Consider the following 24,052-nt stretch of genomic DNA (forward strand, 5'->3'; position numbering starts at 1 on the left):
CACCCGACCAACATCCTGATCGTCAATCCATCCCATCCAACGGTCCATATGCCTCTGTACCCCGCTTCCCATCAGTCACCCTCAGGGAAAACTTTAAGAACCCCCCCTAAATTTATAAATATAATAAATGGGCGAATCTCCATGGTATTTAGGAAAAATGGAAGGCGATTTTATCAATAATATAATATGTATATATAATTTTTTGGCGAATCTCTCACCAGGCATGGCGAATATTTTACTCAATTATAAAATCTTGTAAGATCTTGGCGAGTCTTTCACTACATGTTGGTTTAATTCCCCCATTTAAATAGGCTACATTCCAGGCGAATACCATGGGTCAAGACCATGTGCCATTTTGGTGAATACCATGGGTCAATACCATGTGCCATTTTGGTGAATACCATGGGTCAATACCATGCGCCATTTTTATTTTTATTAGAATATTTTAATCAATTATAAAATCGTGTAAGATCTTGTCGACTCTTTCACTAAATAATAAAACTTTGTAAAGTCCTAGTGAATCTTAACATAGGCTACATGCTGGTTTAATTCCCCCATTTAAATAGGCTACATTCCAGGTGAATACCATGGGTCAATACCATGTGCCATTTTGGTGAATACCATGGGTCAATACCATGTGCCATTTTTATTTTTATTAATTCCAATATTAGGGTTAATAATGGTTTTTTGCATGGTATTAATAACAATCTAGTCCATGGTATTTGTCCCATAGTATTTTGGCCATAGGTTTCACCTAAATATAACCAATTTTTTGAGTGTTCGTAAATATAAGGTGACTTATGGAGTAAATATAAAAAAAATGTTTTATTTGTTTACCATAACTCTCGTTTATTTATATTTTTATTAATTTACCATACCTCTTTTACAAATATGCCATTTGGCCCATAGGATTCACTTAAATAAAACCTCTTTCTTGAGCCTTCATAAATAGAATGAGGGTTATGGACTAAATATAAAAAGAGGTTTTATTTATTTACGATACGTCTAGTTTATTTTTATTTTTATTTTTTTACCATACCTTTTGAGTAAGTATAAAAAGACGTTTTATTTATTTACCATACCTCCACTTTACTTATATTTTTATTTGTTTACACCCTTACATGTATATAAGGTGACTTATGGAGTAAATATAAAAAATGTTTTATTTATTTACCATACCTCTCATTTATTTATATTTTTATTAATTTACCATACCTCTTTTATAAATATGGTATTTGGCCCATAGGATTCACTTAAATAAAACCTATTCTTGAAAATGGGCGAATGGATTCACTTAAATAAAACCTATTCTTGAAAATGGGCGAATGGAAGGTTGTAAGTCCTAATTTCAAGGGCTAAATTTACCTTTTTTACCCTCTCCCTTAAAATAAGGTGGGCTATTTGAGGTGATTTGTAAAAATGCAATATGATACAAAATATTCTCCCACTAAAAATTTAAAACCCCCTAATTTCGCCAAAGGGCGAACATTCGCCCCTAAAATTATCCTTGGTCACCCTATGAGGAAAGTTGTTGGTTCTGTTAGTGTTTGTGACAGTCAGACAGTTGAACTGAAATAACGGAATACTTGGCCGAAAGGGGAAAAGACAACAGCACGATGAAGCCGAACCAACAGAAAATGGTCATGGAACGTCGCTGGCGCGAGCGAGCCACCTGACAGCTCGGCGAAATTACCAGAATTGGGTCACTGTGTTTGTTAGGAAAAGAGACCTCTGGCTCATGTCTTTCTAGTTATGGCATCAAGTAATTAGAAGCCAGAGGGGATAGATTAAGACATCTCGAGCCCTAGAGAGCCCGAGAGCATTGTAAAAAGCCTATAAATGGCCGAAAGTTAGAAGGAATAAGAGTTCAACTTTTGGAGACTGTGGATACTTTGTTCCTCCTAGCATCTCATCTTCATTCCAATAATACAATCTTCTTTTGTTGTTACATGTTCAATTACCATTTTCTCCTCTGTTCTAAGCTTGCACTTGAATAGGTTATTCAGGTTTTCTTCTGTGTCTAATGCCAGATAACTGTCATCTTATCTCTGCATTGATAAATTAGATTTTCAAGCTTCATTTACTTTCTGTAGCTAGCCATTCATATGTTTTTATGTATGCATCTGTTGGTACAATCAGTGTTCTCCATATATCCATTGAATCTATAAACTATTGAGCATTAATGGTCTAAAGCCTTGTCAAGCTGAGGGTGTTCATGCATGTCTGGAGTGAAAGCAGAGTTGAAACAATCATCTGACTTGATCCAAACCCCAATCCGTTCCAATAGTTTAGAGAACAAGATTGAAGATTTATATGTTACCAGGCATCTCCTAGCTACAACCTAGGAGAGTTTCCTGGAGTGATAACATAATTGGCGCCATTGCCGGGGATCGAAGACTGAAGCTCAGCTTCCCTGGGGGACAACACAGATCTAGTTTTGATGATAGACAAAGTCTGGACACTATTTGGGTTGTAATCATCTATCTGGCGACTCTACTAGAGGACGAACCTCTTGGCGACTTCACTCCATAGTTCTGGCTCAGTTTGGGAGGCATACTTGGAGAAATCCTTAGAAGCCACAAGCTGACCCAATACCTGACCCTGAAAAGATCATCAAAGAAAGAAAGGCGTTACAGAAAGGAGCATCAGGTTCAGGTAGCTCTAAACAATATTCTATATCTCTTCAAGAAAATCCTGTAATAGAACAAATCCATGTTGAGAGTATAGCATCTAATACTAGCAGTGAAGAAAAAATCTCAGAGATTCATAGAGCTCCTTATTCTTTAGGTTCTTCTTTGGTTGTAAGCCCAAAGGAAACCTCTCCTCCTATCCATCATACTCCTTTAGTCCTATCAGTCACTCCTCAACCCTCTGTCATTCAGACCTCCAGTACCCTTCTATCAATCACAGCTATGGCAGCACCTACCAAAATGGAAAGAATCATAGTTGCTAGGTATGGACCTCTAGTACTGCCCACTCCTTTGAATGCCATGCCTACTGGAGAATATCAGAAGTATATGCCTAAGTTCACCGAGACTGAATTTGTTACAGCTGAGGAGCATCTTGAATCATTCTATAGCTATGCTGATAACCTGGCCATTAGTGAAGATGATGTATGGATGAGAGTCTTTGTCCAAAGTCTAGATGGAGAGGCTAGAAAATGGTTCAGAGAACTGACCCCAAGGTCTACAGCAAATATTGAGGCTTTAGATGATGTATTCCTAAAGCATTGAGGGGATAAGAAGGACCTACTCTACTACCACACTGAGTTTGGGAACTTAAAGAGGGAAAATGGTGAGTTGTTGTCTGATTTTAATAAGAGGTTTAATCGCATGTATAGCAAAATACCAGCTAAAGTAAAACCCACCACTACCTCTGCTAAACTCACCTATGCCAGTGCCTTTGATTCTGACTTCTGTCTACTATTGAGGGAGAGACAATGTGCTACCTTGGCTGATATGCAGGATGCAACCTTGGAAGTAGAATCAAACATCATGGTTGCAGAGAAGCTCAAGGGGAATGTTGATAGAAGGAGACAAAGGGGCGAATCTTCATCATCTTCAAATCCCAAGATAGATAAAATGACCAAGATGATAGAGTCATTAGCCTCTGAAATCTCCAAATTAAAGGTTGAGCTGCACCCTCGAAGAGGAAGCGTTCCTAATACCTTTGCTCCTAGAAATCTAAATCCATATAGAAGAGCTAATGAGCAGTTGCAGATTCTGCAAAGAAGCAAAGATGCCAATGAAGATCAAAGGGTGAAGACCCCTTTTCAGAATGTAGTCATGGAAGAGGAGCAGTTTGATGAAGATGATGAGATCCATTGTATGGAAGACAAAGGCAGTGCCTCCTTTTTGACCTTAGCTGCCTATGAAAAGTCATTGTTCAATGACCAGATCAGACAAGAGTGGGATGGTGGAGCTGTTCTACAAACTCGTGATCAACATAGATATGATCTAAGGTCGAAGTTGAATAATATCAAGGAAACTCCTGTTAAGAAAGCTACTACCCCTACAATACAGCTAGCTAATAAGCAGAAACGACCGGCAGTTGATCCCATCATCCTCAAAGCTCCAACTCACGAGGTAAGAGGCCTTGACAAGTCTCCTTCTCCTTTTAGTTTTAAATCATAAATTCAGAAGCTAAGAATACCTATACCTTTGATTAAACTAGCGAAGAATGAGTCCTTCAAAAGATCTATCCTCGAATCCCTTGAGCCTAAAGCCATCCAAGCCTCCACTGACTATGTAAATCTACAAGATGACAAACCAGTTGTTGTTCTCAGCCCAATGATTGAAAATTATGATGACATCTCCCCATCATTCTATGTCTCTTTGATTATTCATGACAAAATCCTTCACAATTGCCTTCTGGACACAGGAGCCAGCCATTATCTAATGCCCAAGGCTATCATGGATGAGTTGGGTCTTTACATTACCAAGCCTTATCATGACCTATTTTCTTTTGACTCTAGAAAAGTGAAATGTTTGGGATTAATCAAAGACCTAGCCATCACCTTGTTTTAGCTGCCCATGAAGAGCATGATGATGGATATTGTGGTAGCAGGTGTACCCCCCAAATTTGGCATGTTGCTTTCCAGAGGTTGGATCAAGAGATTAGGTGGAAGATTGCAAAATGATCTATCCTATGCTACTGTCCCAGTTTTTGGAGGTGAGAGTAGGAGATTATACAGAGAAGCTCAGTTGGCTTATATCATCAGTGATGAAAAGAATCCCACTAATCATCCCATTTATGTTGTCGACACTGATTTTGAAGCCTGTAGTCTTTAGATAAAAGAATCTCAGCTGGCCTCCATGCAGCTTAGAAAACCAGTTTTCCAGATCACAGAGGAAGAAGGCCCACAAATTTGGGACATGTTCTTTGATGGAGCTTGCTCCAAGGAAGCTGTAGGGACAGGTGTAGTTCTTGTGTCTCCCACATGAGAATGCATTCATTTATCTTTCAAGTTAACTTTTCAGGTCACAAATAACATAGCAGAGTACGAAGCTTTGATATTGGGCTTAAACGCTGCTAAAGAAATGGGCATCAAAGGACTGAAAGTGTTTGGAGATGCAGACCTTATCATTCAGCAGGTGAACAAAACTTTCCAAGCAAAGCATCCAAGGCTAAAAGCATACAAAGATGAGGTATGGAAGCTCAAGGGTTCTTTTAATAGTTTCAGCATTTCTTACATCCCTAGAATGAAGAACCAACTTGTTGATTCCCTTGTTGTGTCTGCTAGCACATTTATCCCTCCGTTGCCTCCTAAATTGACTTATGAAGTTCAAGTGAAATATAGACCATCTCTTCCTAACAATGTCAAATACTGGAAAGTTTTTGAAGATGATGATGAAATTAATAGGTTTTTACAAGTCGTTGATGAATTTTCTGAAATGCACATCGACCAAGGAAACAAAACCATTGAAGAATGAAACCAGTCCAAGCTAAAATATGAGATTGGTCAGGAAAACATTGTTCAGCTACCTAGTAACCATATAACCAAAGGATTGGTGCCCCTAGAGAAGTTGTTTGATCATAATGATGTACCTTATAAGCCTGCCAAAAAAGAAAATGAGTATGTTGTTCATAAACATAATGTAGGGAGTCCAACCCATCCAAAGTACATAAATATGTCCCTTACATCCCTAGAATGAAGAACCAACTTGTTGATTCCCTTGTTGTGTCTGCTAGCACGTTTATCCCTCCTTTGCCTCCTAAATTGACTTATGAAGTTCAGGTGAAATATAGACCATCTCTGCCTGACAATGTCAAATACTGGAAAGTTTTTGAAGATGATGATGAAATTAATAGGTTTTTACAAGTCGTTGATGAATTTTCTGAAATGCACATCGACCAAGGAAACAAAACCATTGAAGAATGCAACCAGTCCAAGCTAAAATACGAGATTGGTCAGGACAAAATTGTTCAGCTACCTAGTAACCATATACCCAAAGGATTGGTGCCCCTAGAGAAGTTGTTTGATCATAATGATGTACCTTATAAGCCCGCCAAAAAATAAAATGAGTATGTTGTTCATAAACATAATGTAGGGAGTCCAACCCATCCAAAGTACATAAATATGTCCACTCACTTGTCTTCTGCCCAAAGTTCTGAGTATTGCACCCTGATGAAACAATTTGCTGATATTTTTGCCTGGGAGTACAGTGATCTTAAGACCTATGACACAAACATCATTCAACATAAGATTCCACTGGAGAAGAACACCATCCCTCTTAAGCAGAAGTTAAGACCTATCAGCCCTCTCTTACTGCCTTTGATTGAAAAGGAAATTAAGAAATTGTTGGATGCCAAGATCATAGTTCCCCTATGGTATTCGAAGTGGATAGCTAACCTTGTGGTAGTAAGAAAGAAGAATGGAGAAATCAGGCTTTGTGTTGACTTCGGGAATCTGAACAAATGCTCTAGAAAAGACAACTGCCCCCTACCTAAAATGGAACACTTGCTGCAAAAAGTTTCAGGGGCTAGAGTCATGTCTTTCTTAGATGGATTTTCAAGTTACAATCAGATTGTTGTACATCCAGAAGATCAAGAAAAGACCGCCTTCACTACTCCTTGGGGCACTTTCATGTACTCCAAGATGCCTTTTGGACTGATGAATGCTGGGGCCACTTTTTAGAGGGCCATGGACATAACTTTTGTGGGAGAGAAGGACAAGTTTGTCCTTATTTACCTTGATGACATAACAGTGTTTTCCAGTAGTCACAAGGACCATTTGCAGCATTTGAAGAAGGTGTTCCTAAAGTGCAGACAGTTTGGGATTTCTGTGAACCCGAAGAAGTCACAGTTTTCTCTAGAAGAAGGCAAACTTCTGGGACATATTGTTTCCGTTGAAGGTGTGAAGATCGATCCAGCAAGAGTTCAAGCAATTCAGACATTGTCCATCCCAAGGTCAAAAAGGGACATTCAATCTTTCCTGGGTAAGATTAACTTTGTAAGGAGGTTCATTGCAAACTTTGCAGAGCTAGTGAAGCACATCACTTCCATGCTGAAGAAGGGATCAGAAATAAAATGGACAGATGCTGCAAGAAGCTCTTTTGAAGCTATCAAACAAGCCATCATAGAAGCACCCACTCTAATCAGTCCAGATTACAGCAAGGAGTTTTATATCTTCTCTTTTGCCTCTTATGATACACTTGTAGCAGTTCTATTGCAGAAAAATGATGAAGGTGTAGAGCACTCTGTGGCCTTTTTCAGCAAAACTCTGAGGGATGTTGAACTAAGGTATGACCTTATTGAAAAGCAAGCTTATGCTCTCATAAAATCTTTAAGGCATTCAGAATTTATATTCTACATTCCAAAGTGGTTGCGTATGTACCTTCAGCCTCAATAAAAGATGTCCTAACGCAACCAGATATTGATTGAAAGAGAGCTAAATGGATTGCAAAACTCATAGAGTTCAACATAGAGGTGAAGCCCACCAAGCTTGTCAAAGGCCAGGGCTTTACTAAGCTTATGGCTGAGGAAAATTGCAGTTTGCTAGACATAAATTGCATGGATTCAAATTTAGGTGGTGAGCAGACAGAGGAAGCAGTAGAAGAGCAAGAGCAGAATCAGTCTTTGGCTGAAAATCTAGCCACTTGTGAATGGTGTTCCAATATAGTTCATTTTTTACAGAAGCTAGAAGTCCCTCCAGGGCATAGCTCAAGTCAAGCCCAGGCCATTAAGCACAGGTCAGTGAAATTTTGCATTAATAAAAACCTGCTTTATTGGATAGACCCATCAGGGATCCTCTTGATATGTCTAGACAATGGACAATTTGTGGAAGTCATGCACCAGTTCCATTCTAGCATCTTTGGAGGGCATCATTATTGGAAAACCACAGCCCACAAGATCCTGAGAACTGGGTATTATTGGCCTACTCTGTTCTCTGATGTGTTTTCTTTTGTGAGGTCTTGTGACAAATGTCAGAGGTTTGCAGGAAGACAACAGCTAAAATCTCTGCCCTTGAAGCCAGTACACGCCAATGGTCCCTTCTAGCAGTGGGGCTTGGATTTTATAGGTGAGATCAATCCACATTCCAGTGGCCAGCACAAATGGATCTTGGTAGCCACCGATTATTTCACCAAATGGATTGAGGCTATACCCACTAAGAATGCTAATCATCAGGTTGTCATGAAATTCTTGAATGAGAATATTTTCACTAGATTTGGTTGCCCAACCAAACTAATCACTGATAATGCAGCAGCTTTCAGGGCACAAGAATTGGTGGACATGTGTGAATCCATGGGCATTCAATTAGTGCATTCTACCTCATATTATCCTCAAGGCAATGGCCTGGCAGAATCATCTAACAAGAGTCTTGTAAGGATAATAAAAAAACTGTTGGAGGACAACAAAAAGAGCTAGGATTGCAAGTTGAAGTTTGCACCGTGGGTTGACAAGGTTGCCAACAAGAAGTCCATAGGAAATTCTCCATTTAAGCTGGTTTATGGCGCTAATGTTGCTTTTCCTATCCAACTGATTCTCCCTATGGCCAAGTTCTTGCAAGAAGAACAGGACGAAGAGAATGAATTATAGCAAATCAAAGAACAACTGGTTGAGAAGTCAAGAATTCATTAGAAGAATATCAAAGAAGCCTTTGATAGGAAAGCGAAAATGGACGGTTTTCAGATTGGTGACTGGGTTCTCAAGTGGGATGCATTAAAGGAAAAGAAGGGCAACCATGGAAACTTTGATGCCTTATGGACATGACCGTTTGTCATTGCTCTAGTTCAAATGAACAACACTTTCATTCTACACAATTTAGAGGGGGAAGGTGTTTTTGATGGCCCAGTCAATGGGCGTTTTTTGAAACTTTACTTCATATGAGGCTTTAAGGCCTTAATATTGTAATAGGTTTTTCAGTTTTTATTTTTATGCAAATAAACTCTATGCCCAATGGAACACTAGGAGATAAGTTTGTTTTGGTTGTTACTGGAAAGGCAGTAGTCTGCAGTTCTTGAAACCTCACAAAGAGGCTTTCATCCCCAGAAGGAGCCAGTGTTAGCCCTGAGGTGCAGCGCTGCTATTTTGAAGGCTAAAGGAAGGAAATGGTCTATTTTGCTGTCGTGGAGAGGTTCCCACACGGCCCATCACCCCATTTTTCTCACTCATCCACTCCCATTCTCGTTCACTCATGTCCTAACCTAACCCTCACATCATAACAAAACCCACTTTTGCCTTGGCCCTACGTGAATTAACCCATTTTTGCCCTGAAAACCTTACATCTCTGCCCATATGTGCCCTTTGCACATTTCTCGAGGACATCTCGTACCTCCGTGTCCCCTCGCCGTCGATCTTCCCACCAATCTGACGGTCCGCACTTCACCCTACCGACACGATATGCCTGATCAATCATCGTCGTTAGATCATTCCCACTAGATCTAACGGCTATCGCATATATCGCACGGGCAACAAGCGAGAGGGTTACCCACCCGATAAAAGCGATTTCCTCTCTCTCCTCCACTACTACGTGGCGCTTGATGAATGGAATTGGGCGGGCTCCGACCTTTACCGCTTACCGCCTGATAGAAACCATTTCCGCTTGGGTAAAACCGCTCCCAGGTGTTATCTTTCGAGCGCCTCCTTCGCTCGATAACTGTTCGATCTACCCATCCAAAATCTGATGGTTCAGATTTATTCCGCTCCCGCCACGATTTCAGGCCTCCGGAAATCGATCTCCTCCGTCCATTCCTCTCGATCCAACGACCCTCGTTCACGATCGCCACAGTTCATCCTCCGCTGCCCGACCAATGTCCTGACCATCGATCCATCCCATCCAATGGCCCATATGCCTCCGTACCCCGCTTCCCATCAGTCACCCTATGAGGAAAGTTGTTGGTTCTGTCAGTGTTTGTGACAATTGGAAAGTTGAACTGAAATAACAAAATACTTGGCCAAAAGGGGAAAAAACAACAGCACGATGTAGCCGAACCCACAGTAATGGTCATTGAACGTCACTGGTGCGAGTGAGCCACCTGACAGCGTGGCGAAATTACCAGAATTGAGTCACTATGTTTGTTAGGAAAAGAGACCTCTGGCTCATGTCTCTCTAGTTATGGCATCAAGTAGTTAAAAGCCAGAGGGGATAGATTAAGACATCTCGAGCCCTAGAGAGCCCGAGAGCATTGTAAAAAGCCTATAAATGGCTGAAAGTTAGAAGGAATAAGGGTTCAACTTTTGGAGACTGTGGATACTCTGTTCCTCCCAGCGTCTCATCTTCATTCCAATAATACAAGCTTCTTTTGTTGTTACATGTTCAATTACCATTTTCTCCTCTGTTCTAAGCTTGCACTTGAATAGGTTATTCAAATTTTCTTCTGTGTCTAATGCCAGATAACTATCATCTTATCTCTACGTTGATAAATTAGATTTGCAAGCTTCATTTACTTTCTGTAGCTAGCCATTCATATGTGTTTATGTATGCATCTGCTGGTACAGTCAGTATTCTCCATCTATCCATTGAATCTATAAACTATTGAGCATTAGTGGTCTAAAGCCTTGTCAAGCTGAGGGTGTTCATGCATGTCTGGAGTGAAAACAGAGTTGAAACAGTCATCTGACTTGATCCAAACCCTAATCCATTCCAATAGTTCAGAGAATGATATTGAAGATTTATATGTTACCAGGCATCTCCGAGCTACAACCTAGGAGAGTTTCCTGGAGTGATAACAAGGGGTATAATTGTCTTTTAATTGCAGCAATGAAATCATTCCAATAAATTGAGATCTTGCCGTGTTTTTTAATCTCCTCTTGGGTCTTTGATTCCCACCAGACAAGTGTTGCACCCTCCATTGTCAAGGAAGCTAACTGATCTTTATGCCATCTACTTGAAGGTTTTGAATCCTGCAATAGACCTCCAACTGACGAATCTAATTATCAAGCTTCTCTACATTCGCTACACCATTATACGTAGGCAACTCGAATTTCACATCAATTTTTAGAAAAGGTGATTTAAAAGTTCCTTTTGAAGAATTCTGATGAGTATGAGTAAGGGTTGTATTAGTAGAAGAGTGTGAAGATGCTTGCGAAGAAGAAGATGAAGAAGATGGTGGAGAGGGTGGAGGTTTGTCTCCATTCCAATTACCTCCTTTTCCATTAAGAGCCTTCTCTGTTGGGAGGTTTGGAACTTTCTCCTTGCAATCTGCTATTCCTTTCTTCATAGAGGACCTTCACCATCTTTGTCATATCAAAGGAAGTCTTTCTGAAGGTCTTCTCATCTTTTGTCATGTTTGTAGGTTCTCCTTCATGAGATATGATCTCTGGAGTCTTAACTGCAACTTGAAGTTGAACTAGTGTTGGAGATTGTGGCAACCTTTCTCTTCTTCTCCTTGACCCAACTTCAGAGCTTCCAACTAGATTTCCTTCACCTCTTTTGAGTTTTAACCTTGTAAGCATGACATAAACTTGTAAACAATTAAATCCTTCTTTCACAAAGAAAACCTAATGCTCTGATACCAAATTGATCTGATTTAAAATATTAGTTTGCAGTGCTAAGATCTTCCTCAGATTATAAACCAAATGCTTTCATTGTGCTTAAGGATTCATCAATTTGTTTTTGCAAGTGCAATGAAGAGTTTTTATGTTAATTTTATGAGTAATTTAATATAAATCAGAAACTAAACAACAACATAAACATATATATATATATATATATATATAACATCATAAAAAACACATTACAACGAGCACATGATAAAGGAGTTCACCCCTCCCGAGCTACGTCTCCTTGGTCCAGCTTCCAATGAATTGAGTCTCTCTATTATGCTCAAAAGTGTAAAAATCTATGTTTATAATGCTCAAATGCTTCTGAAACTTGCTCCAATGAGTAAAAAATACTCAAAAATGACTATCTAGCCTCTTTTTGCATCCAATTTGATGGAAAACTGAAGAAGTTATGACTTCTCCTAGTTTTCCCACTATTCGCTCCACAAATTGCCCCATTTCCAGCGTGATCCTACAAATTAGCCCCAAAATCTGCTAACTGGATGAAAATTTTGCGAAGCGACGGGCCATATTCTATCGACCAAGTCTTATTGCAAATCGCAATCGGCGAGGATCGACTGGCTTAAGTTTTGAGTACGTGGCGGGCAATATTACAATAGTGATGTGGCGGACCTAACGGAAGTATTAACTAGAGCCTATAACCTTATCGCATCCGGGATATCGCAATTGATGAAAAACCAATGGTCTCGGATATGCGAGACTTTGCAGTATTGCAATTTACGATTGCGATATCGCATCGCAAACCTGATCTCGCTAGGGGCTGATTTTGTAGCACTTTCTTCGTTGATGTGCGATTGTGATTTATCGCATCACAATTCCTTCCTTGCTTGGGGGCCGATTCTTTAACACGATCCATCTTCGACCTGTGATTTGCGATATTTGGGGGCCAATGGTGGCCTGCCACTTGGCGCCTCCCGATTCATTGATAGAACCTGTTGCGTCATCTAATCCTGCCATATAAACAAGTCAAATATGAACTTTGACTTGCTCTGACTTTTGCATACAAGCTCGGTTTTGAGTGTCGTTTGCACCATTGGAATCAAAATGACGAGCTCTTCAATCCGAAGTTAAGTTTAACAAAAATTATAACACTTTGATTTTTTAGCATAATTTTGAGCACCTAACCAGTCAGTGTGAGTTAGTTCGAGTTCAGTCTATATTTGGAAAAGTCTAATTTAGTGTGAGTTTGCTTGAACAAGTTACCAGGAATTGAGTCAAGTCTAGTTGGAGTTTGTCATGATTCCATATTTAGTAAGTTAAGACTTTATATACCTGTGGTTGGGTCATTGTGAAAAGTATGAGGCCAAAAGAGCCAAGAACCATAGCTTGGTGATTGTGTATGTGATAAAGTTTAATGAATAGAAAATTGTTTTGTGCGTCAAATTCCTTTATTCCTCCTCTGCCTTTCCATCAAATTAGTATTAGAGCTAAAGTCGAGTTTAAAGATCTGAGGTAGAGCAAAGGTCACCAACTACAGTTTGGGTGAGAAGAGAATTGATTTTATTTTATTTGAGTGGCGTTGCACTGACACACTCAAGAAATATTAAATTCGCGTTACAACGCTGGTGAGGAGTGGGAGAAGTCGTGTTACAACTCCCAAACTGTTAGCTCATTAACGCGGGAACCCCTTATCGCAAGATGTGTTAGGAACGTGGACACAACAAATTAACAGTCACGTTAGCTTGATAAGATTTGAAATTTTTTATTTGATTTTTTTTTAAAGGTCCAAAGACCACATGGGAAAGTATTAAATTAAAAAAATGGCACACGGAGAGGCGCGCCGAGAAAGGTTCTTTCGATAAGTCAAGTGGGTTCTTTTATGCATGGGTTAATGTTTTTTAATTGGATGAATGAAGTGGGTTGGTCTTAAAATGTTATATATATTAAAGTGTTACTTTAAAAGGGCCTGAATGGTGCCGTTTACAAAGGGCTCATGTAATTTTTGAAAAATGGGTGATATAATTTTTAAAGGGTTTGTTAAAAGGTTGAAAAGTTAAAGGTTTATTAAAGGATTATGAAAGTTTTCTAAATGTGACAGTGTGTTCATGAAAGTTTTGGAAAAGAGTGGCGTTTTAAAATATATATATATATAAAAAAGGTGTTTTATTGGAAAGAGATTTTAAGACTTTGTAAAGGTTTGTTTGTCTGTAAAAAAAATTGGGTTTGTTAAGCATGATAGTGTTTTAAGTTTGGAAAATACCTTTATGAATGTGAATTTGGTGAATATTGTGCTTTACGAGGGCGCATATTAAAAATCATATTTTCTTTGGGGGCGATATGGAGAGAGGCATCCTACAATAAGAAAAGAAACCATTAAACAAAAGAAAGATAGTAGTCATGTGTTGCAAAGCACGATTGAAGTAAATTAAGAAAAATAATTGAAAATAAGAGGCAAAGATCATTCGATGCTTAGAGAGGTTCAAGTCGTAGCCGAGGAACCAAGAAATCTAGTAGAAGATAGAAGAGAAATCGAAGTTGATTGGTGTAACGTGGATCTACTACCACCTCCTATGTTTATTGGTAAAATTGATTTTTGGGTTCTCAAAATGTAACAACCATGGTGAAAATTCCATGTAATAAAAGTTAACAAAGGAAAAATAATAACCACGGTTGATGAGACACTTATTCCAAGTTGAATGTTGGAAAAGATATCCTAGTGTGGGTGTTCATTAGTTTATTACTGGCTAAGAAAATTGGCAAAGGCAATGGCAAAGGAAAAATGGCATTTTGACACATTTATCTATGAAAATTATGGAAATTAGGAGAAAAGGGAGGTGAAAGGTCAAAGATTACATGTGAGGAGGAAATTGAAGAAAAATAATGGAAAATGAAGAAATTAGAAGTCTAATTGATAAAAAGGCTTCTGAGGATCAGTTTGTAACCTTTTGTCACTCCAATTTTGGATCTCTCTCATTATTCTTTCTCTCACACTCTTGGACACTTAGAGTATTCTTCGAGCACTTTTGGAGGGTGTGGCATACTTGGAATTTTGGAGCAAGAAGGAAAAGGAAGAGCAGGAAAGCGCAAGATGACATCGGGATCAACATCTAGAGCAGGTTTTGCTTGCAGGTACCATGAAGTTGCATGCATGTTTTCCTCACTAGTTTTGGCATGCATGGCATATGCATGTAGTTTATTGGTCATGATCTGTCACTAACATGGAGGATTTCTTGGATTGATAGTGGATTTGCCTAGCCTCTCCATTTGCTGGATAGCCATGGTGTTGTGGGTTTATTTATTTGTTTTTCTGGTTGGTTCTCATGTTTCCTTAGCTTGGGTTGAGTTACTAGTTTCTGGAATGCATGGTTGGACAAACGCTCTGGAAGCCCTATAATAGATTGGGTTGAGTTACTAGTCCTAGAAACCTTGGTTGGAAAAATGCTCTGCAAGCCCTGGGTGGGTTGAGTTACTAGTCTTGGAAGCCCTAGTTGGACAAATGCTCTGGAAGCTCGAAATAAGTTGTGGGTTGAATTACTAGTCTTAGAAGCCTTGGTTGGAACAAACGCTCTGGAGCCCTGGAAGGCTTGGGTAGAGACCAATTTGATGATGGTTTTGGTGATGTCCGACCGTGAGGTGGAATCATTGTTTGATGGGTTGAGGTGGTTGGCCTCTGGAAGCCTTGGATGGTTTTGGATTGATGTGTTTTATGAGATCCCACATTCATGCTTGGAATATGGCACGGGGGTGATTGGTTGAAGAGAGTTTTGGCTCAGCCATATCTACGGTCGGGTGGTTTATGGAAGTCCCACAACTGGTTGGCCTTTGCATCATTAATAAGAGGTTATTTATCCTTGTTATTTTATGAGTATTGTATTGGTTATATGTGGATTAGATGGTTGTTGTTTCCTTGGTATTTTTGTCCCTATTATGTTGGTTATGAATATGTATTATGACAGTGGATATGTATGGCTCTCATCGTGTTTTCACTTGTAAATGAATGAACAATGTATCTATGACCAATTGGATGAAATGGAAGCTAATGTGTTGAGGCATCAATTCTTCTTAGCAATTCTCAGATGAGTATGAGACCCCTATGCTTATATATGTTATTTATCCCTGTAGATTACATATTTCTGATATGTTTGATGAAATTTCTATCATGGAGAGTAGGGGTCTAGACAAAGGCTTGTTTAAGTATTTGTAATTGCAACATTGTTTCATTGTTATCTTTCTATTTTGAAGGTGTCATTCAATTTTGGGCAATGACTTGGACTTTGGGCCTGAAAAAGTGGCTCAAATCTCAGAGACGCTTGCACAACACTGAGCAAAATAGTCCTTGGACGTTGGCATGCCTTGTCATGAGAGCGTCTAGAGCCTCCTAGATGCTGTCATGCCCATATCATGGGAGCATCCAGGGGTTAAGTGGTTTAAAATCTCAGTGGGACCCAGGGGTTGGTTAGCAGAATGGTTGCGATGGTTCCTAGGGGTCTTATCACTGAGGTTGAAGGTTTGTATGGTTTGTATATGTTGGTTCTACTTCTTTAACATGACTTAGGAGGTCGAATCATATCATAGTAACTTCTGGTCACATGATTACCCCGGTTGTCCAGTTACTTGGGTAGATGTGGGAGGAGGGTGTTACACAAAATGCAAACGTTTCTTTGAGACAAAGAGTTAATTTAGTTTCGTTCTAATGGCCCATATGATGAAGTATGTGATGCTTTAATATTTGATTTTATAAAATAGGTTTTGGACGAGAAGTTTTTGTGCAAGGTTACAAAATCTACATCTTCCAAGGAAACATGGAAGATACTAGAAGCAGAGTTTGGTAAAAAGGAAAGTGGCATGTAGCAACAAGATGTGTCACAATCGGTTAAAGAATTAATAGAGAAGTTAGCTGCAAATATGAGAGTAGATGAGCAAGACTTTGGGAAGACAACAAAGCTTGGAGAATCTGAGCATATGGATGAAGAAGTCACAACAAAGATTGCAGAGAGATAAGTTGAAGCCTCTGTGTGTGAAGCAGAGCAAGAGCATATACATGCTCATGAACTCCACTGTAACATGGATGGTGAAGATGACGGTGAATCCCATTGTGACGTGACACATGTGGATGATGACAACAAAGTGAGATGTGAATTGGTGAATTCCGTAGCAACTGATGTATTTGGTGAAGTTGAAATAGTTAATGAGCACATGCATGCTCGAATATTCCATGGTAGGATGGATGAACAATATGTTAATGAAACTTGTGGTATTTTTTTGAAATAGGGACTGATCATGGAAATATCCAAAGTGCCATTTTTTATGAAGAACTAAAGGTTGAAGATGCCATTGTAGCAGCAAGATATGAAACAGTTGGAATTGCTCATGAAACAGTGCGTGATCTAGCGGTAGTTGTTGATCAAGAAGAGGATAAAGTAATTCAAGAGATTTTGACGAGAATATCCACTGATGACACAATAGTGGAAGATAGTCTTGATGTAGATAAAGAGACAGAGAAGGAATCTCTCACTATAGAGCACAATGAAGATGTTTTTACCATTATTTTTTAATATGTAGGTGTTCAAAATAACATTATTTTTTAATAATCTTAAAGCTTCAACTGGAACAAAATAATTGAATGAAATGGTGAAAGAGAAAAAGGACAGCGGTTATGATTTTACATGTAATCCTAATGATGATCTTGAGTGTACATATTACAAGAAAAAAGCAGCAATATTTGATAATGAGAGTGAAAATAAATATATGGATGTTTCTGAAGACGAAGAAGAAAACTTTAAAACAAATTTTCAACAATGGAGTCAATAAGAGATCAAATTTTGCTATCAAGAAATATGGCAGAAAGAAGATCACGAATATGAAGCATAAGAAGTAGAGCTAAGAAGACAATTTGAAGATGAAGAGTTGTGGTGGCAGTCCATGAGTGAAATAATTGTTCAAGAGGACGTTGTAGAAGACAAGCTCAAAACAAATACAAGATCATTCAAATAAAAATTGTTGCAACAACAAGTAAAGAGATATGGAGATTACAACGAGAAAGTGCAGTTGAAAATGAAGCGGTTTCGAGGGTATATAATTTGGAAGAATTGAAAAAGAAAATCCAACATTATAAAAGTTTTTAGTTATTGTAAGCCTAGTTGAGACTTAGACCAGCAAGCATGTTTAAGTAAAGATTGAGTCAATTTCTATTGTAAGCCTAGCAGGCATAGTTGAGTCATGTTTGAGTTATGTTGAGTCATATGGTTATAATTAAGGGGGAGTGTTTGAAATAGTAAATTACACATGCATGTAGTGTAGTCTATATTAAGAGTGTGAGTTAATTTGAGTCAGTGTGAGCTCGTTCGAGTTCAGTCTATATCTGGAAAGTCTAATTTAGTGTGATTTTGTCTGAACAATTTAGCCAAAGTTTATTCAAGTCTAGTTAGAGTTTGTTATGATTCCATATTTAGTAATTTAGGGCTTTATATACTCGTGGTTGGGTCATTGTAAAAAGTACAAGGCCAAAAGAGCCAAGAGTCGTATCTCAGTGATTGTGTATGTAAGAAAGTTTAATGAATAGAATATTATTTTGTGTGTGAAATTCATTTTTTCCTCTCCCTTTCCATCATACAATCAACCTGGATTCGAACGTAATGAGGGATAACAAATTTGGTGAAGTTAATATTTTGCATGCGAAACTTTGAAAATAGGATATGTATTATGACAACCTTCTAATATGTACCTTCAAAAATTTAGTATTGAAAAATAAAATGATAGCATAGTTTATTTGCATACTAATCTTGCTCATGGAGAAAAGACACATAATGGTGGTCATCTGAATAATGCGCAAGGGAAGTTCAAATTAAGATGCTTTATTTTATTTTTATTAGTCTCTCATTCAACTTGTTAAATGGAAAGAATCTAAAAGAGAACTAAGGAAGTTTTGTTCAGATCTAATTGAAAGCATGAAAGAAAGAAATAAATGTATTTTAATGTCCACGAGGCTAAAGATATCCTATGGGACAGATTTCTTCTTCATCTAGTTGATGTATTTGACCCTTTTCATATGAAGCCTCACAATAAATGCTCCTAGCTTCTCGACAACCCCCTCGCTAAATAGATTATCCCAGGAGCTAACTGTCAGAATATTTGCATAACTTTCCCTGTTGCCTTTGTAGGTCTCACATTCTAAAATGAATGCTTTTCTGTTTCCACTTTTCCAGAAGAACAAAAAATACATACTCTTTCCTCCTACACTTCTTTCGGTACTTTCCAACACCCTGTTTCACGACGAAGTCGATGAGAATTAGTCCTTAACTGAGCAATAATAATTTTGGCTTTCCAAGAAATATTGGCCTCTATGTACACCTTTTATTGATGATTATGAGTGGGATTAAACAATTCAACATAGTAGTTTTTCTTTCTACCTAGCTCCTTATCCCAAATACACTTGTGGAACTTATCCATAACAAAAGCTTTTATCTCTTTACTATTTATGGGACACATGTCCAAGAAAATACCCCATTTACTAAACCATTTGTTATTTTGTTGTATCCAAGTCTTCTTTCTTTTGCACAATATGTCATTAAAGAAAACCTTATGTCATCTGCCCTCTTTCATTTTCTCATTTTTTTAAATACCTTATGACTCGCATCATAGCAATTGCTTCAATAGGAGCAACCCCTATTTCACTTAACAAGATAGCATAAGGAACTGCATTTTTAATTTTGAATTTGTTTGTAATAAAACGTTTTTGAATTTTCTCAATTGTGTCCACTGCATGTCGGATGTACTGTTGACTGCTAAGTCTACGAATACATACATACTCTACCCCCTCTGGTTTTGAAAGCGTGGAGGAAACACATGTTCTTAGTCGTTAAGCCCACCGAAGCTATATATATATATATATATATATATATATATATATATATATATATATATTCAAGTGCTAACCTTTTTTCAAGTTTTGCACTCAAAAAAGAGGTATGATATTACTACGCGATATGAAGGAGATGTGGTAAAACTGTTTTACTTTTACTCTCTGTCATAAATAAAATATTTCTATGCCAATGTGAAGTAACATAATTTACAAGAGATTAAAAAAAGATATTATATTTTAGGTTGCCAAAAATATGTTGTTCTATATTTCTTAAAAACATTTCAATGTAAAACTTGTATAAACTATTTGAAAACCCATATTAACTAATTTATTTTAATGTCAACTTTATATATATTTATAAAAATTATTCAATATTAAAACATTTCAATGTAAAACTTGTATAAAATATTTGAATACCCATATTAACTAATTTATTTTAATATGAAATTCATGTATATGTATAAAACTTATTCAATATTAATGATTATAAAATATTTTCATGATGGACAAGAAGAAATAATGGAAAGTAAAAAAAACCAATTACTTTGTAATAAGAGTAATTAGATAAAGATGTGTAATTCATCCAATTCCTAATATACCAACCTAGATCCATCTTAGCTCCAAATCTACCAATCGCCTAGATGGATCTAGGCTGGTTTAATTCCCTTTTTTAAATAAGCTATATTCCACATGAATACATAAGGATGACATTTCTTACATAATAATAATAATAATAATACTAATAATAATGATGATGATAACCACAACACAAATTTAATGTGGGTTATAAACAAAATAGTTCAATTATGTAGAGTTAAGTAATAGTAAGATGTACTTAACAATACATTGATAAAAAAAAAATTAATGTGCATAAGGTCCACAAATAAAATATATTTCAATTATATTTATATAGCCCAAAATGACATTTTTCACCAGAATCCAACCATACAATTTCAATACGATTGTGATTTTTTGTTGTTTACAAAACATTGTTGAATGCATAAATAAATTTATTGCCGTAAAAAACTCGGGGCACTAGAAATCTACAATTAAATAACTTCAATTCAATTTTTATTTATTTTTTTATATTAAATTTTGGTTAAAATAAATAGAAAATAAACCCTAAAAGTCATTTCATCTCAGAATATATATATATATATATATGAAATTTGGAAAACATTTTAGTAGTCATATTATTCTATTTTGGTCATTTTCAATATATGTTGGAATTATAAGTTTAAGCTTTGTAATCTACACAATCAATTTCCAATTAATTGAATCTATTTATAAATTCAAAAATACAATTTAAATAATAAAAATATGCATATATTATTTCATATACATAAATATTACTTTAATCATAAATGAAATACTAAACAAAATTAAAATTTTCAAACTACAATATATTTATTCTTTACTTTAAAAGAGATTTGTACATTAGAAAAATTGATCTCCCTATACTTAACACCTGTCCTTATTAAGTACTGATTACTTAACACCTATATATATATATATATAAAAGTTGAAGAAGCTCCATTTCATTTTTATAAGCTCCTAAATTCAAATGCTCACGTGGTTTGCTGGAAACCATTACATTTTGACAAAATGCTAAATTCAAACGCTCACGTATTTTGCTGTAAAGAAGTAGCAATACATTTTGACAAATTGGTAAATTCAAATGGGAAAGAAATACGGTTAGACGTCGAACAAATCACTAAAATCCTAAGCTCAAGAAGCGGGTAAAATTTCGTCATCAAGATATATATATATATATATATATATATATATATAATTCCATATTTAACAGTAATTGCACTTACAATTGTTCCAAGGCTGTTAGGCTCCCAAGCTCCGGCGGAAGTGACCCATTAAGATTGTTTGAATGAAAGCTCCTGAAGACAAAACCCCACAAGAAAGAAATAAGTTCCTAAATTAAAAAAAAAATCCCAAGTAAGAAATAATTCCTCTTTTCTGTGTTTGGCTGTTGTTTTCATGGAAACCAGCTGTTTCTGTATGATATAAAGTGATGTAAGCATTCACAGATTAAATGAAGTTGTTCAACTTCAACGAACTGAACTGATAACCTGCTGTATCTTCCTAGTTCCTACTTTCACAGAGATATAGCATATATGCATTCCATACAATAGGGAAATCACTACTAGTATTTAGATAGGAAAATGTGAAGCAACAAATCAGTCTGGCGATTTTTTCCAGCTCCTATTTAGTGCTCCACTTGAGTAATAAGTATGCGTGTTTACAGAGAGAGGGGGACAGATCTTACAATTCAATCAAACTTCGAAGATTTCCAAGCTCCTTTGGAACAGGGCCCGATAAGTTATTTTGTCCAAGGAACCTGAATCCATGAATGTTATTGAAAATCAGTAATTTAAATTGCCTGCAGGTGAAATCTCTTTTCCTAAGATTAGTTAATATTTTCAAGTAGTATGACCTATATGAAAGATGCCCATCAATAAATTCTACCTAGCTAACGCAAAAAGAAAGAAAGAAAATTTCTGCAGAATTTCATTATCTTGATTAATTTTAAAGAACAAAAAGGGCAGGATCTCACAGGTACTGCATCCGTGTGAGGTTACCGATGAAGGCAGGTATTGGTCCTGTTAAATAGTTTCGTGCCAAGTTCCTGCCATGAAAATTCCACCGATCGCTCTGTCAAGGCCTCACTTTATATAAACAGAATAAGTAAACATGCATGGACTGAACGAAATGCACATCGTAATATGTTCAGGTCAACTTGTAAAAACAACAGAATGTGTTTCAGAAATTATGTTGGTTTTTTTTTTTTTTGGATGGGCACTAGTAAGCTGCTCAGATATATGTAACAGCAGGTAAATTATATATCAGAAACTCATAATTTAATTTAGGAAGAAAGAAAACACCCGCAAACCAATTATATCAGAAAATCATAGTATAGTCTAGAAATTAGGGAAACCATCTATATATAAAAACTCTACTATAACACATCTCAACCACCATAGCTGGGATGACAAACCACCATCTCAACCATTCTAAGTAAAAAGGGAATGACACAGCCATATCAACTATTCTAGCTAAGAACCATTGACTGCTTCTGAAATTTTGTTACTGGTCAAAGATTTTAGAAACCAAAGCCATGACATAATTACTTTGCACTCGTTTTAATCCCCCTTGAAAAAAAAATGACAATTCCCTGCATCCATTAGATGGAATAGTATTCAATTTCACTGAAAATCAGATAGAGTCTCACAGATACGAAAGTTGAGTCAGGTCAGCCAGTTCTGGCGGAATTTGTCCCGTTATGTTTATTTCATGCACTTCCCTGCCAGCAAGAAGGCGGGTACTGGGTTAGGATATTTGAGCTTTGCAATTTTGGTCTGAAAAGAGGCCGTTCGGCTCACATTGAAAATCAATAAAGCTCAGTGCATTGAATCTAATTTAAGCGGATAATTTATGAAGTTAAGGGAAGTTTTTACATTTGCACAATATGGCAAGTGTTTCCGTTGTTGAAGGCGCAATCACACTTGAAGGCGGGATTCAGAATATCCGTACTATCAATGGCTCGTCCAGTGCACGGATCTCCAATAAAGTTCCATGCATCGTAATATATGTACCACTCCTCAGCAAGTGAAATTAACGCACTAACTGTCACCCGGAAAAGTGAATTGATGAAGAAAAAGATATTGATAAAAAATTGATTAACAAAACAATAGGAGTAGTCTTTAACGCGACTTTTTGAAAGTCTTTCCGGCGATTTTTTCCGGTGAAAATCCGGTAGTAATTTATTGGAATCCAAGTTTGATAGCTAATTTCTGCACAATGAAACCGTCCCAGGGGTTTTTCAGGGTGCTGAATCTGAATATGCAGTTAAAAAACCATTTTAACTGCAACAAATCATGATTTCATCTCAATTTCTTCCGCCGGATTCCGTCACCGGAATCTCAAAAAGTCGCATTATAGACAACTCCAAAACAATATATTGTTAAAAACAGAAAACATGAGAATGCTTGCAGCCTGGGTTACCTTCAATTGGGTCCGTGACGGCTGCTGGTTGAACTTGCTGAAACAAAGTGACACAATAAGCAATGCTCAGAAAAAAAGTGCGGAGAAGCCAAATCGAGAATGGGATTTGAAGCTTAGACATGATGATGGTCCGATTTGGTGTTTGCGCGCGCACTGGCAGCTCTGGACGATAGAGCAGGGCGATACAATTGGGGGATATTTCGAAGTATATCATTTTAGGCTGGTTAGACTACGGCTATCATTGAATAGTGAGGTTGTACGGTAAACTACCTTAAATGTAAAGCGAAGGAGGTTGCACGGTAAACCACCTCAAATTAATTAAAGAGTTAATTAATTTTTTCAGCAGAACTTTTTTGTTTCTCGCTAATTTTACGTGACCTTTTTTAGAGTATAACTTTTGGAAGATATAGTAGAGCGAATCAATTGGGCGATATTATAACGAACAAGGATAGGTGTTGACATATCATTGAATTGTGAGGTTGTACAGTAGGCCACCTCAAATTTAAACTGCAACAGGACAATATTGGTAGAAAAATTGCACAAAATAACAACGCAAAAGATAAACTAGCGGGGCCAGGGATTTAATTTGATAGGCAAATTGAAGTGATTTCACTGGTCAATATTAAAACATCATTGGTTTCAGATTTGAAATGCCTAGCCAACTGAGGACTAAGTTGAATTGAATTTTCAAAACAAAAACGTGAACGGGAAGAGGGAGAAAATGTTTTC

At 37.2% G+C, this 24,052-nt stretch overlaps 1 protein-coding gene across 2 annotated transcripts in view; it reads right to left on the reverse strand.

Moving 5' to 3' along the window:
- Positions 1 to 23,638, reverse strand: part of LOC149227588 (uncharacterized) — a 121,111-nt gene extending 97,473 nt beyond the window's left edge. Inside the window, exons 1-6 of one of the 2 annotated variants that reach the window (XM_089375535.1) lie at positions 23,324 to 23,638; positions 22,777 to 22,945; positions 22,551 to 22,622; positions 21,876 to 21,947; positions 21,588 to 21,659; positions 21,127 to 21,198 (exon numbers count right to left, since the gene is read on the reverse strand). In XM_089375535.1, coding sequence (XP_089231661.1) covers positions 21,127 to 21,198; positions 21,588 to 21,659; positions 21,876 to 21,947; positions 22,551 to 22,622; positions 22,777 to 22,945; positions 23,324 to 23,537 — 671 coding nt within the window. In that variant the 5' untranslated portion in view covers positions 23,538 to 23,638. The remainder of the gene's footprint in view (positions 1 to 21,126; positions 21,199 to 21,587; positions 21,660 to 21,875; positions 21,948 to 22,550; positions 22,623 to 22,776; positions 22,946 to 23,323) is intronic. The other variant, XM_089375534.1, reaches the window with a different exon arrangement.
- Between the last annotated feature and the right edge of the window lie 414 nt (positions 23,639 to 24,052).

The sequence above is a fragment of the Pinus tabuliformis genome, chromosome J (assembly GCF_031772625.1).
Source record: "Pinus tabuliformis cultivar Carrire ecotype Pingquan chromosome J, CPIR1, whole genome shotgun sequence".
NCBI classification, from domain to species: domain Eukaryota; kingdom Viridiplantae; phylum Streptophyta; class Pinopsida; order Pinales; family Pinaceae; genus Pinus; species Pinus tabuliformis.